The 15,469-nt window shown below is 41.0% G+C and overlaps 1 protein-coding gene across 2 annotated transcripts in view; it reads left to right on the top strand.

The window, feature by feature from the left end:
* The window catches only part of LOC107566210 (serine/threonine-protein kinase PAK 3), a 181,367-nt gene that overhangs the window by 154,609 nt on the left and 11,289 nt on the right, over positions 1-15,469 (top strand). For both annotated transcript variants that reach the window (XM_016251582.1, XM_016251581.1), the window contains one exon: positions 7,866-8,003. In XM_016251582.1, the coding sequence (XP_016107068.1) occupies positions 7,866-8,003 (138 nt within the window). The remainder of the gene's footprint in view (positions 1-7,865; positions 8,004-15,469) is intronic.

Genomic DNA, 15,469 nt, shown 5'->3' with positions numbered 1-15,469 from the left:
GTACGATCCAGACCAGCAGAAGCTTGGGGTCAGGGCTCACTCTACTAGAAGTGTGGCGGCCTCTGAGGCCTTCCTGGCAGGTGTCGCCATGCAGGACATCTGCGACGCCGCGGGATGGTCCACGCCCCTGACCTTCGTCAGGTTCTATGACCTAGACATGCGAGCCAATCCTGGCTCTTCTGTTCTCTCGCCCTAGCTGTGCAGTCTTCCACACTAGGCAGAGACTTAGAAGTCTGGTGGCGTGGGCAGTCGCGTTCCCCTAGCGTTTCCGACGCAGTTCGAGTTCCTGAAGAGGAACGTCTCAGGTTACGTATGTAACCCTAGTTCCTCGAGGGAATGAGACGCTGCGTCGCGGTGCCATACTTCCGGCGTCCCTGCCAGCGCTTGCTTCATTCCTAGAAGCTGACGCTGGTCTCACCGCACGTGCTTTTATAGCTTCCTGGTCATTACATCACCCGCCGTGACGTCTTGCCCATCTATTGGTCTGATTACACACGAGGTTCAGAGCCCGTCACCCTGAAGGGCGTTCCCCTAGTGTTTCCGACGCAGCGTCTCGTTCCCTCGAGGAACTAGGGTTACATACGTAACCTGAGACGTTTTTGAATTTGGTTGTTTTTAGCTTGCTGCCTTTCCAATCTGAAAAAGTATGCAGAGTTCTGTTCACCCTCTTCAATCCATTTCCTGCGCGATCTAATAAACGCCCCTTCAGCTTTGTGTTTATATATGTTGTCTAATTTGCACTGTAATTCAGCCAATTCTGCTTTTTCATAATCAAGTAAATCATCCATATTTTTAGATAAAAGATTAGTGATTTTGCATATAACGGTATTTTCATCAGTTTTTTTCTTTTTTGCCACATCACTACTAAATTTTCTAAGATATTTGCCAATTTCGTATTTAGTAAATTCCCAATTGCAGCTGTAACTGTTCTCTTCTCTTGCTTTATTCCAATTTTTGTAATTATCTTATTGATTTCATCTTTTACTTTACTATAAGAGAGAATGGAATTGTTAAGTTTCCAGTAAGAACAGAACACATCATCAGAAACAAGGAAATGGGCATGAATAAAGACACTGTTGTGGTCAGAAAATGGTGATGGTAAAATGTCAGAAGAGGACTGTCAGAATTCGGGACTGGGAGCAGAGAGAGTTATTACTCCATGTGAACATCTTTTGAGAGGGATGCAACTCTCTCCAACTATCCATCAAAGAGAATCTTTGCATAGACATTTTCAAGTATAAACTACTATTGTCAGGGAGTTTTGGCGGCCATCTGTCTATGCTGCTATCTAAAGCCACATTAAAATCTCCACCAAAAATAAGCATGGAATTTGGGTATTTAGTCAATAATTTTAACACATGTTCCTCTAAACGACTAATAAAGGATTAATTTTCTTTCGCATCTGGCAGAAGCTGCAGGCAAACGTCGATGATCTTATCTCGAATATCTTCTCGCTCACTTTCAGGGACCCCATGAACTCTGAGACTCCAACGACGTGAATAAGCTTCAAGGTGCAGAAGCCATTTTTCCTGTTCATGCCAGTTAAACTCGACTCTTTTGGCTAGTGACTTTCAAGTCTTTAACTTCGGCAATCATAAAGTAAACCTCATCCTTCACTCCAGAAATCTGTCTGGTATTTTCGTTGATTGTTTCTTTCATACTAGTGATCACACGTGAGTTTTTTTTCTTTTCCAAAGCATCCAAATGATTATTAATCAGTCTCGAAAGCTCCCCAAGTTGTGAGAGGATGGCAGTTGTGTCAGCGCTCTTGGTCTTGCATTGATTGATGGCAGGGGACTTACATGGGGTTTCTGGAAAACAGGGAAATTCAGTATCATGGCTCATGTAGTCATGCATGTTCTCCATCAGAAGTTCTTTTCGGGCTTGACTCTTTTTTTTTTTGAGTTTTGTTACCATTAGCAGCAGCTTGAGTTCCATTCCTACTTTTTCTTTTCTCGGATTTTCCCATTTTGACAGCTGCTACAAATTTAACACTGGCTAAATGTGATCTGGTACAAATTATGAGTTCAAAAGCTTTTCTAACTGCATTACAAGACAAAATAAACAGCTGAGTTTGCGGAGCTCATCAACATGCGTCTGATCAGAGCGCCATCTTGGACCCCTCCCTGTTTGGAACTATTTTTCGTTGGCAAAATCGAGCAAAAACAAGCAATATTGTGTCTAAAATGTAAGTCACCTATTGCTAACTTTACTGAACTTGTATAAAATGATTATTCAATTCGTTATCATGCTGATATCTGCAGAAAAATGGTGCTCTTTGTGTGATATAGATTAAGTTAACTATATTAAATTGTATAAATATAAAAAGCATACAGAAGCGTTTTTACCATCTACAATTTAGAATGCCTTAAATTTTGAGTTTTAATAGACTAATAAATCACGTGCATGCACTCTGTTTCTGTTTGTGTGATTTGGTGATATACTCGAAAATGTCAGATCACACATCGTTACAACACTTACCATATTATCGCAGAAGATACACTGTACAGTATATCGCACACCCCAGACTCGAACTTGAGTGGAAAACGAAATCATCCGTGGTTGTGTGAGCACTTGTTTGCACATGAGCAAAGGTGTTTTTAGGAGTCTAACTTGCAAGCGCTAGACCACTGATTCGTCAAACCTGTTCTTCTGACTTCTGACTATTTTGTAGTAAGTAATGAATATGCTTCGGGGAAATGTATCGGAGTGAAAGTATATTACGAAATGTAGTGGAGTAAAAGTAAAAGTTGGCTGAAATATAAAAACTCAAGTAAAGTGCAGATACTCCCATAAAATACTTAAGTTCTGTAACTAAGTGTTATTACTTCGTTACATTACACCACTGCATAAGATCCCCCTGAGTTAGTAGTACCACGTTTCATGCCAAAAGTCCTCTGCCCACAACACTCCTGTTTGGGGCCCATTTAATAGGTTGGAAATGGGATGTAGATTGGTAGGCAATCAATTAAACTAATAGCAATCCCGTTGAATAAATTGCAAGTGGGATATGTGTCCTCTTGCAATTTATTCAATGGGATCGGTTTAATAGACTGGTTGGACAATCATCCTAATAAGCTATTATAGTGATCCCATTCAATGAATTTCAAATGGACACATATCCCACTTGCAATATATTGAATGGGATCGGTTTAGTATTTTGGTGGACAATCATCCCACCAACCTATTAAAATGAACTCATACAATAAACTGTAAGTGGATATATATCCCACCTGCTGGCAGTGGTCAATGGGTCATTTTGTCACTTTAGTGGGTAAGTGGACAAATAGTGGGTTCGTGGGATGGGGCGGGGCAGTGGTCAGTGGGGTTCAAGGGGTCAGTCTGTCACTTTAGAGGGTAAACGGACAAATAGTGGGTTCATAGGATGGGGGGGTCCCGAGGGCGGGGCAGTGGTCAGCTGTGGTCATCAGGGGTCAGTTGGTCACCTTAGTGGGTAAGCGGACAAATAGTGGATTCATGGGATGGGGGCAGGGCACAAGAATGGTCAGGGAAATGGACAACTGGCAGGTAAGCGGGATGGGGATCCGCATGCCAAAGTGTATGGGAAATGGACGAATGGTAGGTAAGCAGAAAAGGGGTCCCACCCGAAAAGCATCCACTTTCAACATATTTGAATGTGGAGAACCCCTATGCAATAGGCCTTAAGTTGGACATGGTGTCTCCCCACTGTGGAGCATGGTTGAACTGTGTTTGGGGGGCTCCCATTCGGGTCTGGGATGGCGGGGCGGCTGGTGTCAGGTGTCTGGTGCACGGCGTCCTCGAACCTACCACAAACCTTTCTGGAGCTCCCATGTGCGGCGACCAGGTGCTAAGATTGAGCATCAGAGCCTGTTCGGATGCAGATTCTCTGCCTCCTCATGTTCTGATGCAACAGGTCAGTCATCGAGTCAGTATGTTGGTGACCTCCAGTTCCTGAATTTGTCAGTGACTTTGACAGACCTGGTGGACAAGGCACTGTGTGCCCTGAAGGACATGTGTCTTCTGCCACTGTGTCTTCTGTTCCGCAAAGCTGCGGGAACCCTGTCCCAGGTATGTTGAATGTAGTTCCACTGAGACTGTTGGCAAGGTGTCTGGATGCTTGGCACTTCCCGATAGCTCCTCAGGACCGTTCAGCTCGGCTATGCGATTCAGTTTGCCAGGCATCCACCGAAGTTCAGTGGCATTCTGTTACCTCAGTGTGAAGTGAGAATGCTGCTGTTCTTCGAGCGGAAGTTACGTCCCGTCTGGCGAAGGACGCGATAAAGCCTGTCCCCTTGCCTGAGATGAAGAAGGGGTTTTACAGCTCCTACTTCATTGTACCCAAGAAGGGTGGGGGGCTCAGACTAATCTTGGCCCTAAGGGTGCTGAGTAAGGCCCTGCACAAGCTCCCATTCAGACTGCTAACCCTCAAACATATGTTACAGTGTAAGGTACCAAGATTGGTTTGCAGCAATAGACCTGAAGGATGCGTGCTTTCATGTCTCGATCCTTCAAAGACTCAGGCTGTTTTTTCAGTTTGCCTTCGAAGGACAGGCATATTAGTACAAAGTTCTTCCCTTTGGGCTGTTCCTGTCTCCTCGCGTCTTCACGAAAGCCACGGAGGCTGCCCTTGCCCCTCTTAGGAAAGTGGGCATTCGCTTTTTTATTCTTGACAACTGGCTTATTCTAGCTCACTTGTGGGAATTGGTTTGCACATACAGGGACATGATTGGGACTTTGAGTCGACTGAGAGAAGAGCAAATTCTCTACTGTGTAGAGTATCTCTTTTTTTGGACTCTTTAACCATGACAGCACACCCCCGTGCTCGGTCTGTGCTGAACTGCTTGAGAATGCTCAAATACAAGATCTAATAAGTGTAAATGACAGTTTTATCAGTCACTTTGCTCATTCCAAAGCTCATTTACTCAAGTTAATTAGAACTTTAAATTAGCTGACAACATTTACTAGCAACACACAGTAACATTAACTGCCACTACACTGAAATATGCTGTTGCTAATGGTGATTAGCGTCTCACTTTAACACACTACTATCTTGATGATATGTATTTAAAGGGATAGTTCACTGAGAAATGAAAATTCTGTCATAATTTACTCATGCTCATGCCTTTCCAAACCGTAAGACTGAGGGGCATTGCCAAATTGAAGAGTTTCTTGACTTTTGTAGATTTGGAGACTGTGGTTCATGCTTTTATTTCAGACTGGATTATTGCAATTCTTTATATCTGGGGCTGTCTAAGAATCTGCTTGCTCGGTTGCAATTAATGCAAAATGCAGTGGCCAGACTGCTGACTGGCACGAGGAAATGCTCTAGTATATCTCCGGTGCTGGAGTCTCTGCACTGGCTGCCTGTTGATTTTAGAGTGCAATATAAGGTCTTGCTAATGGTTTTTAAAGGGTTACATGGTCTTGCCCCAGAGTATATTTCTAGCCCGTTACAATGGCAGTGTGCTGCTAGACCGTAAAGATCATCTCAGAGTCTCATTCTGCATGTTCAGAAATCAAAATTAAAGACTAAAGGGGATCATGCCTTCTCTGTGGCAGCTCCACGTCTCTAGAATAGCCTCCCTCCTCATATTAGATCCTGCAACTCGTTGGAATGTTTTAAATAGGTTAACAAAATGTCCGGGATTCGACTTTTGCTTACTACAGTCGCCATTCATTGTGTGCATTTTTGTTTTAGAGCCCTGCGAGGGATTGTTTTATTAATCCTGCTCCCGCTGAATTTCTGACCATTACCGCCCACTCCCGTGATTTTTGTGTCCAGTCCCACCCACTCCCGCAAACATTCTAATATTGCATATAATTTTATATACTTCCACTTTCGATGTAGCGATCACGCACGTTCTGTATAAAGAAAGATCAGATATTTGTCAGTGAGCTCAGGATCTGTTGAGCAGCAAATCCTCTAGCATGATCTGTTAGTCATCTCTCCTCTCAACCCATGATCAGTTAAATCTGACTCCTGCAGCTCGTGTTGGATGCAGGGTTGTGAAGTCCACGGTTTTTTTTTCTGGTGGAATTGGGCTACTTTTAAACTTACCATCTTGTTGATTTTCTCTGTTTGAAATGTTGCATAAATTACATTTGACTGAAATGCTTGTATTTAAACATTTTGCATTCTGTGATAAAACTGTGCTAGATGTTAAGTTTTGTGAAGGATGGCCACTGGTAGGAACTTTTTAGCTGTGTTTATTATCAATATGCATAATAGTGACTGTAAATGTAAAATATTTATTTTAGGTATGGAAATTACATATTTTGAGTTGATATTTGGGATATGGTCACTGCACTACTTTGGGCATTACTTTAACCACCAACCAACCACACCCCAGCCCCCCCGCCGCACCCACTGTTCTCTTTTTGGAAGACTAAAATATGGTCACCCTATTTTAAATCCTTGCTGAAAATGCATCTCTACTCTATTGCTTACCTGCTCCTAAGGGTCTGGAGTCTGAGTAGTGATCTGTTTTGGGTGTGTTCTTAATTTTTGTTTGTTTTGTGGTAATGTTGAGAGTGTAAATTACTTTGGTCAACATGTGTTTTTTTAAATGCGCTTTAGAAATAAATGTTGATTTAATTTCATTTTGATTTGATTTTACTTTTGTTCATCTTCAGGAACAAAAAAATTAAGATATTCTTATGGAAATCGGAAAGATTTCTGTCCCTCCATTGACACTCTACGCAACTACCACTTTGACACTTCAAAAAGTTCATAAAGAGATCGTAAAACTAATCCATATGAATTGAGCTGTTCCAAATTTTCTGAAGAGAACTGATCACTTTATATGATGAACAGGTTTAATTTAGACTCTTATTCACATATTTACATGACAGCGAGCTTAAGCAGAAGCTCAACTGTACTTGCTTGACTTGGGATTGGAACGACATGATTAATGATGATAGAATTTTCAGTTTTGGGTGAATTACTTCTTAAAGGATTCATATAGGTATTTATTTTCTGCAGGTTGCAGCTACTTGTTGGTAAAATTCTAATTATGTGTACAGCAAACAAACCATTTGAACTTCAATTAACTATCATACAGACAAAGATTTGTTGATCCACCTGTAGCATCCACTATAAAATAAATTAAATGCCCTTATAAGCTGATTTTAATATAATACCAATTAAACATTTAAAAATATTCATTATTTCTATTTTTTACATATTTATTTCTATAAAGTCAAATATTTTTAGACAGGGCTATAAAGGACATAAATATAAAACATAATATCAGTTGTTACAAATATTGCCAGTGTTTTTTAATTTTTTATTTTTTTGCTCGATATAAAATAATCTAGATAACATCCATTACTATTGGACCGACCATGAGTAGTAGTGCGGAATCGCTGTTTGCGGTCAGATGACCAGCAGCAGCACACAGTCACAGACACACCGACTCATACAGACATACGTTTTTAAGCATCTATATGAAGACATAAACTGTTTAAAAGAAAGGAATGAAATGTGTTTATTTAGTAATATTTGTAGGCTGTTAATTATTATTAGTGTATTTTTATTACCGTGTATGAAAAAAAATAATGAATGGTAGAGTTTATTAATACATCTATGCATTATGTTTGATGTAATGAAAAAAAAAAGTTTTATAAATTAGTATCCAAAATTAGTTTAAATGTAAAAGTGCACATATAAGATATTAGATTTACCTTAAAATTACAAAGAAAAATATAAATTATTAGTATGGACATAAAACGTTATATAATGAGCTGAAAAGAAAGAAAACTACTGAAAAAAGTGTGTGTGTGTGTGTGTGTGAGAGAGAAATTAGTCTTCGTTTACAGTGTTAAATTTATTTATTATAATTATTGTTCTATAATTATACATTAATGTTCTTCCCTTTTGATAGGCCCTATATTTAATTGCAACAAACGGCACTCCAGAGCTACAAAATCCTGAGCGGCTATCCTCAGTGTTTCGAGACTTCCTGAACCACTGTCTGGAGATGGATGTAGACCGAAGAGGGTCAGCTAAGGAATTGTTGCAGGTAACAAACTATGTTTCAGACATCTGTATTACTGTAAATTCCAATAAATATAAGTTGAACTCATGTTTCATGACATATTGAGAATTTGTATGCGACAGGAACAGTGGCAGTTTCTGCGCTACATTTGCACAGTCTACAGTTCTTCACACTGCTCTATATTATCACTTTAATAGATTATAGAAATACTTGTTCCTATAACCCTATTATGTACACTACAACTTCAGCTGACAAGCTAAAAACACCAAAAATGTCTGCCAAAGTGCTAATATAAGATTGGTGATTTTTAGCAGGTTTGACTGTTTAGTATTGTTTGTTTTGTGTTGCTTTCCACTGATTCCAAAAAATGCAAAGTTGTTAACACAATTTATTAAAATATACATTAATTTGTTGTGCTTAGATTGTTACATTATATGTATAACATAGAATAACTATCATTCTTTAAAAGTGTCCAATAATTTGTCAACTGCATGTTTATTCAGAGTAAACTTATAATAATAAAAACACATTTTGTAATGCTGACATTGGAAAATCCATTTACACGTGGCTGCATAAGTGTAATGCAGTGTATCATTATTTTATGTGCTTTGTAAATACACAATTGCTCCCTTCAGGTATTCATGAGATAATACTTAGTCATGCAAAATACCTATTACAACCCTTTACACTCAATATGCTTTTGTTGCATATTGAGTGTAAAGGGTTGTACTAGGTATTTTGGGGTGCAAATATCTGCCACTATACCATATACTAGTATAAATAGCATCTAATTACTGTTACTCTTATTGCAAGCAAAGAAAATATTACTATTTTTTACATTGTAAATATAATCTGATAATATAACTTGTACGTAGTGTAACTAGAAACTATTGCTATTTGCTCTTAGCATCTGTCGCTAAGAAAATATGCCATTTTCACTTAAGGGCTTTTCACACTTGAAATGTTTAACCCTGGGTCATCCTAAACCCCGGATAAACGGAATAACTTGCCAGTTATTACAAATAAATGTTGCAGCTTAGGTCTTTAGCCGTTTTAAGCCTCATGAGACGCACAAAGGCAAGAAAACAAAGACAAAAGTACAAAAGAAAGAAAACAATGAGCAAAGTATGTGAATATTTCTTTGAATTTCTTTTAAGTGTGGAGAGACTAGTGTTTACTTATACAGTAGTGCCATTGTATTATGATGATTACAGTCAGTTCCTTAAATACTGTAAGAATAATACCGTCTCCCCATCACTCAAGTTCACACGCTTTCCATCTTTTGACATTTCTTACTTTTCTCTCACCGGCTGCTGTTTACACGATGCGCATTTCCTGTTACTGACGTGACATGAGCCTGGCTGCTCAATTTCTGATTGGCTGTCTGTTGCCAAGTGTCCAGCAGCAACAAGCAACCACTGCTCCGTTTCACACTGAACAAACTTAGCACCGCAATGCAGTGCTAACCCTGCTCCAGAACAGGGTTTCATTACCCAGAGTAAAAAGCGGTGCTAACACCGCTTTCAAATTACAGGTGTGAAACGTTTCTTTACCCAGGGTTAAAAGCGGTGTTTAGAATGACGATAACCGGGGGTTAAGCGCAGTGTGAAAAGCCTTTTAGTGTAGATGGCTATTTGTACTTTGCGTAAATAGCATCTATGGCTGCGCTTAACGCAGATAAATAATAAATAAAAAGAGTCGCCTGTCTGTGAGCAACACAGTGCTGCTTGGTTCCTGAATGAATCAGCATTTTGAACAAATTGGCTGAGCAAATTATTGATTTACATTCATAAAAAACACACTTCATTTCTGAATGAAACAGTCCTTTTGAACGAATCAAATGATTCCATGACTCATTCATTAAAACAGTAATTTGCCGACACCTACTGGTGGTTTTAGTTTCATATTTAAAAACATAAATTATTTTCTCCCCATCATTTCATAATTTCTGTTCAAAATGTTATATTTAAAACATTAATCTCAGCAGGCTACTGGTGTACATGTTTCTTACCAAACTGTCAGAAACAGACTTCCTGTGATCACAGCCCAGTACCATGCAGCCCTACTGGTATTTGCCAGAGAACACCAGAATTAACAGACCTGCCACTGGTGTCCCAAATTCTTCACGGATGAGAGCAGGTCAGGTTCACACTGAGCACATGAGACAGACATGAAGGAGTCTGGAGATGCCATGGGGTTATAATGCTTCCTAACATCATCCAGCATGACCGGTTTGATGGTGGGTCATTGATGGTCTGGGGAGGAATATCCTTGGAGGAACGGACAGACCTCCACATGCTACCCAACAGTACCCTTACTGCTATTAGGTACCAGGATGAAAACTTCAGAGCCACTGTCAGGCCTTAGGCTGGTGCAGTGGACCTTGGGTTCCTTCTGGTACATGGCAATGCGTCATGTTGCCAGAGTGTATAGGCAGCTTCTGGATGATGAAGTTATTGATGCCATTGACAGGCCGTCACGCTCCCCAGACCTGAATCCAATCAAGAACTTCTGGGACGTTATGCATCGGAGGATCCGAAACCACCAAGTAGCACAACAGAATGTCTTGGAGTTCACTGAAGCCCTGATCCAGGTCTGGCAGGACATCTCCCACCATCTCATCAGGAGCATGCCCAGACGTTGTCAGGAGTGCATACAGGCACGTAGAGGCCATAACCCAAGGGGTGTCAAACTCAGTTCCTGGAGGGCCGCAGCCCTGCAGAGTTTACTTCCACCCTGCTGCAACACACATACCATGTAGTTTTCAAATAAGCCTGAAGGACTGGATCAGGTGCATTTAATTAGGGTTGAATCTAAACTCTGCAGGGCTGTGGCCCTCCAGGAACTGGAGTTTGACACCCCTGCCATACACAGTACTGACTTGTACATGAGTTGCCATGATGAATTTCATCCAGGTTGGATCAGCCTGTAATTAAATTTTTAAAGAAAATCGCTTTCACAGACTTTTACCTTAAATGACCTGCCCCATTCCATCTGAGCAGCTGAGTCTATAGCCATCTTCAAGAAACGACTTAATGACACATCTCTTCCATCTGCCCTTGACCCACTTTCTAGTCTATTTCTATTCTCTCTACTTGTTTTCTTTTTATTTATATTCAAATACTTTGCCCCTACAACACTATACCTCTATACTTTTTCTATTCCATCTGCTTGTTTTCCTTTTTATTATAATTATTATAAATTATTATATTACTTATTGTAAATTATTATAATAAATTAATTATTTTATTTTAATAACTTGTAATTTATTAATGCGTTAGACTAGATTTGTCACAGCATTTACAAATTGTTGCAAAGAGACAGTAAACAGTATTGTATGTACAGATGTGCTATAGACTAATTATGCAAGGGAATGTGGATAGATGTAAGATATATTAAATCAATAACATGTAATAAATATAAGGATAGATAGTTGGGTATTTCACATGTTTTATTGCACAGAGAACATTTAACTGTTCATGAGATAGATGGCCTGAGGGAAGAAACTTCTCCTATGTCTGGCCTTTCTGGTGCTCAGTACTTTGTAGTGCCGGCCAGACGGCAACAGTTCAAAGAGGAAGTGTGCTGGGTGTGAGGGGTCCAGAGTAATTTTGCCAGCTCTTTTACTCATTCTGGATGAGTGCAGTTCTTGGAGAGTGGGGAGGGTTGTGCCAGCTGCTTGACCTCGCTTCTATAAGCAGACTCGTCACAGTCCTGGATGAGGGCGATGACTGTAGTGTCATCTGCAATCTTCAGGAGCTTGACAGAGGGGTCAGTAGAGGTGCAGTCGTTGATGTACAGGGAGAAGAGCAGTGAAGAGAGCACACATCCCCGAGGAGTGCCAGTGCTGGTGTTACGGCTGTTGAATGTGAATTTACCAATTCTCACTAGCTGTTGTCTGTCTGTCAGAAAGCTGGTGATCCACTGACAGATGGAGCTAGGAACAGAGAGCAGGGTTAGTTTGGTTTGGAGGAGTGTGGGGTGATGGTGTTGAAGGTTGAACTGAAGTCCACAAACAAGATCCTTGCATAAGTCCCTGATTTGTCCAGATGTTGCAGGATGTATTGCAGTCCTATGTTGACTGCATCATCCACTGATATGTTTGCTCAGTAAGCAAACTGCAGGGGGTCCAGTAAGGGTCCAGTGATGCCATTCAGATAAGCCAACACCAGTCTTTCAAATGACTTCATGACCACAGACATTAAAACAACAGGTATGTAGTCATTAAGTCCTGTGATTTTGGGTTTCTTTGGGAGGGGGATGATGGTGGAGTGTTTGAAGCAGGCAGGGACTTCGCACAGCTCCAGTGATCTGTTGAAGATCTGTGAAAAAATGTGAGCCAGCTGGTCAGCACAGGTTTTTAGACAGGCTGGTGTAACACCGTCTGGGCCTAGTGCTTTTCTTCTTTTCTGTTTCCTGAAGAACTGATGCACATCATCTTCACTGATCTGAAGTGCAGGAGTTGGGGAGAGGGGGTTTGCTGGAGGTGTTGATGGCTGTGTAGATATATGGTCAGTGGTGTGTGAGACCAGGAGCATTAAATCTACAGTAAAACTTATGCAAGTTGTTGATTCGCCTTAGTGCTGGGGGATGGTGTCTTGTAGTTTGTTGGGTCTTTCAGACCTTTCCACACTGAAGCAGGGTCGTTGGCTAAAAACAGTTTTTCCAGTTTTTTAACTGGGAAAAAAACTTTTTTTCCTTAACTTTTAACTTTTATAAAGAATATCTCTTTGGGTTTGAAACTTTAGGGATCTTATCTATTCACAAACAGCTTGTAACACTCCAAAGAGAAAGGAAAACTTGAAATTGCATCATATGACCCCTTTAAGACAGGCTTAGCAGATTTAAGTTTTTGCCTGTATGTTGGAAGAAGATGAACCAGGCAGTGGTCAGAGAGTCCTAAAGCTGCTCTGGGGCTTTGCATCCTGCTGATATGCATCCTTTATTGTGGTGTAGCAGTGGTCCAAAATATTTTCGTCTCTGGTGGAGCATGTAATGTGTTGTTTGAATTTTGGCAAAGCAGACTTTACAGTGTTAAGCAGGAAAATAGTATGTCAATAATGCAAGCAAATTTCAATTCTGCTGTAAAGCAGCTCTAAAAAGAGGACAATAGTAAATATAGTTCAGTTATAGGCAGTTCATTGTCCATCTCATTTTAGTTCTCTTCAAAAAGTGTCTGCTATCAATTTGACAGTGATGGTAAAAATTAAGTGTCCTCAACTAAGCAAACCAAAGGCAAGTAATCAAAACTCCATGGGTGACAGAAATGGAGAAAAAAATTAAACTTTGGGAGTAATCAGGTTCAGTCGGGGGGGGGGGCAGTTCTCCTCTGGTCAGATGAAACCACATGGTGTGGTTTACTTCCAGGCTGCAACAAAAGTCAGATTGTGGACTGACATCACTCAGAACATCCATCCAGTTCCTTCCGATTGATAATTGTCTACATCACACTAAACTGACATTTCAGGCTATAGAGGTTGTTTCTAGGTGCTGATCTATTCACAAATTGTGAAGTAATTTTTAGTCTTTAAATAGCTGAAACATATTATGAGTAGGACTATTTCACAGAGAGAAGGGCTCTTATTTTGACATGCATTGCATTCTCAGTGTAATGATTAGTCCACTGAAGGCGAGTTGTAATGAACCCCAGTGCAGTTTATTGAAGACGTGAAATTCAAATTACAAACAAACAAAGATCTGACTTGACCAGACTTCACTTGTCTTGGCATGAACAGAAACATAAACTCACCAACAGAGGATTACGGGAACAATACTCAACGAGAGACAAAGGCAACATGAGAGCTACTTATACCAAACAATACAGGTCACATGACAATCCAACCAATGAGAAACAAGTAACATGACTAAGACAACCAATCACAACAAGACACATTGAACAAAGGAACCCAAAAGCAGAATCACATGACAGGAGCATGAAACATGGTTAAATATTAAAATAAACGACAAGAAAACCTAAACAAGAAACAAAACCCAAAAACCAGCGTGACATATACCTGCCTCCTTGGCCGTGACGGGGCAGACTATGAGTTCATGGACGGCCTCCTTGGCCGTGACGGGGCAGACTGTGAGTTCATGGATGGTCTCCTTGGCCATGACAGGACAGGTAGAGAGTTCATGGACAGCCTCCTTACCCGTGAGAGGGCAGACTGTGAGTTCATTGACGGCCTCCTTGGCCATAACAGGGCAGACCTCTGGAGGTTCTGCGACGAAAGCAGCCACCTCTGGAGGTTCTGCAGCAGAAGCCGCCACCTCTGGGGTAGACTCATGGACAGCAGAGGTCTCTGAGGCAGACTCATGGACAAGAGAGGCCTGTGGGGCAGACTCGAGAGCAGTGTGCAGTCCAGTCAAACAAAATGGTGACCGCCATCACGGGCAGCACAGTAGACAGAGGGAAATCTGCCGGGCTCGAGAGTGTCAAGGCTGTGAGTCTTGGGAGCATAGAGAACACTGGGATGGCAGCTGTTCGCACTGACATCAGAGGTGGGTCCATTACACTGGCAATCACACTGGCAGACAGTCTTGTCTGTCTTGGCTCAAATTCCATCTTGGCCGATAGGACTCAGGCGTGGCATGAGCTGGCCCTGGTCTGGCCGGCGTGACGTGAGCAGGCCCTAGCTTGGCAAACATTACATGATCAGGTACTACCTTGGTAGACATGACGTGAACAGGCTCTGGCTTGGCAAGCTTGATGTGAGCAGGCTCTGGCTTGGCAAGCTTGACATGAGCAGGCCCTGGCTTGGCAAACATGACATGATCAGATATTAGCTTGGTGGACATGATGTGAACAGGCTCTGGCATGGTGGGTACTGTAAGACTGCACAGTTCCCACAGTGAATGACGAACCGCTCAACAAGAGTGCATAGTCAATATATTCCTCAAGAGTCACTGGTATGCTGCTATTAGGCATTAGACAACTGTCTAATGAAAAAAGCCACTAAGTGCATTCAGGAAAATACCCTTAAGAGCAATGTCATTAAAATCCACTGGAGAGCAAAATTCACAAAGTTTCTCAACATACTCTTCAATGGCCCAGTTACCTTGTAGAAGGCGAATGAGAGAAACTGCTGGGTTCATGGTTGTGGTCGAGTATTCTGTAATGATTAGTCTACTGAAGGCAAGTTGTAATGAAGCCAAGTGCAGTTTATTGAACAAGAAGTGAAATTCAAATTAAAAACAAACAAAGACCTGACTTGACTTGACATGAACAGAAACATAAACTCACCGACAGAGGATTACGGGAACAATCCTCGACGAGAGACAATGGAAACATGTGGGCTACTTATACCAAACAATAGAGGTTACATGATGCAATCCAACCAATGAGAAACAAGACACATGACAACAAATCACAACATGACACATTGAACAAAGGAACCAATACCAGGATAACATGACAGGGCAGGGAAACACATGAAAGGAACATGAAACATGATTAAATATCAAAATAAAAGACAAGAAAACATAAACCA

The sequence above is a fragment of the Sinocyclocheilus grahami genome, unplaced genomic scaffold (assembly GCF_001515645.1).
Source record: "Sinocyclocheilus grahami isolate Dianchi unplaced genomic scaffold, SAMN03320097.WGS_v1.1 scaffold1058.1, whole genome shotgun sequence".
NCBI lineage: Eukaryota > Metazoa > Chordata > Actinopteri > Cypriniformes > Cyprinidae > Sinocyclocheilus > Sinocyclocheilus grahami.
Note: the sequence above shows the minus strand (reverse complement) of the source record. Positions and strands in the feature narration are given on the sequence as shown.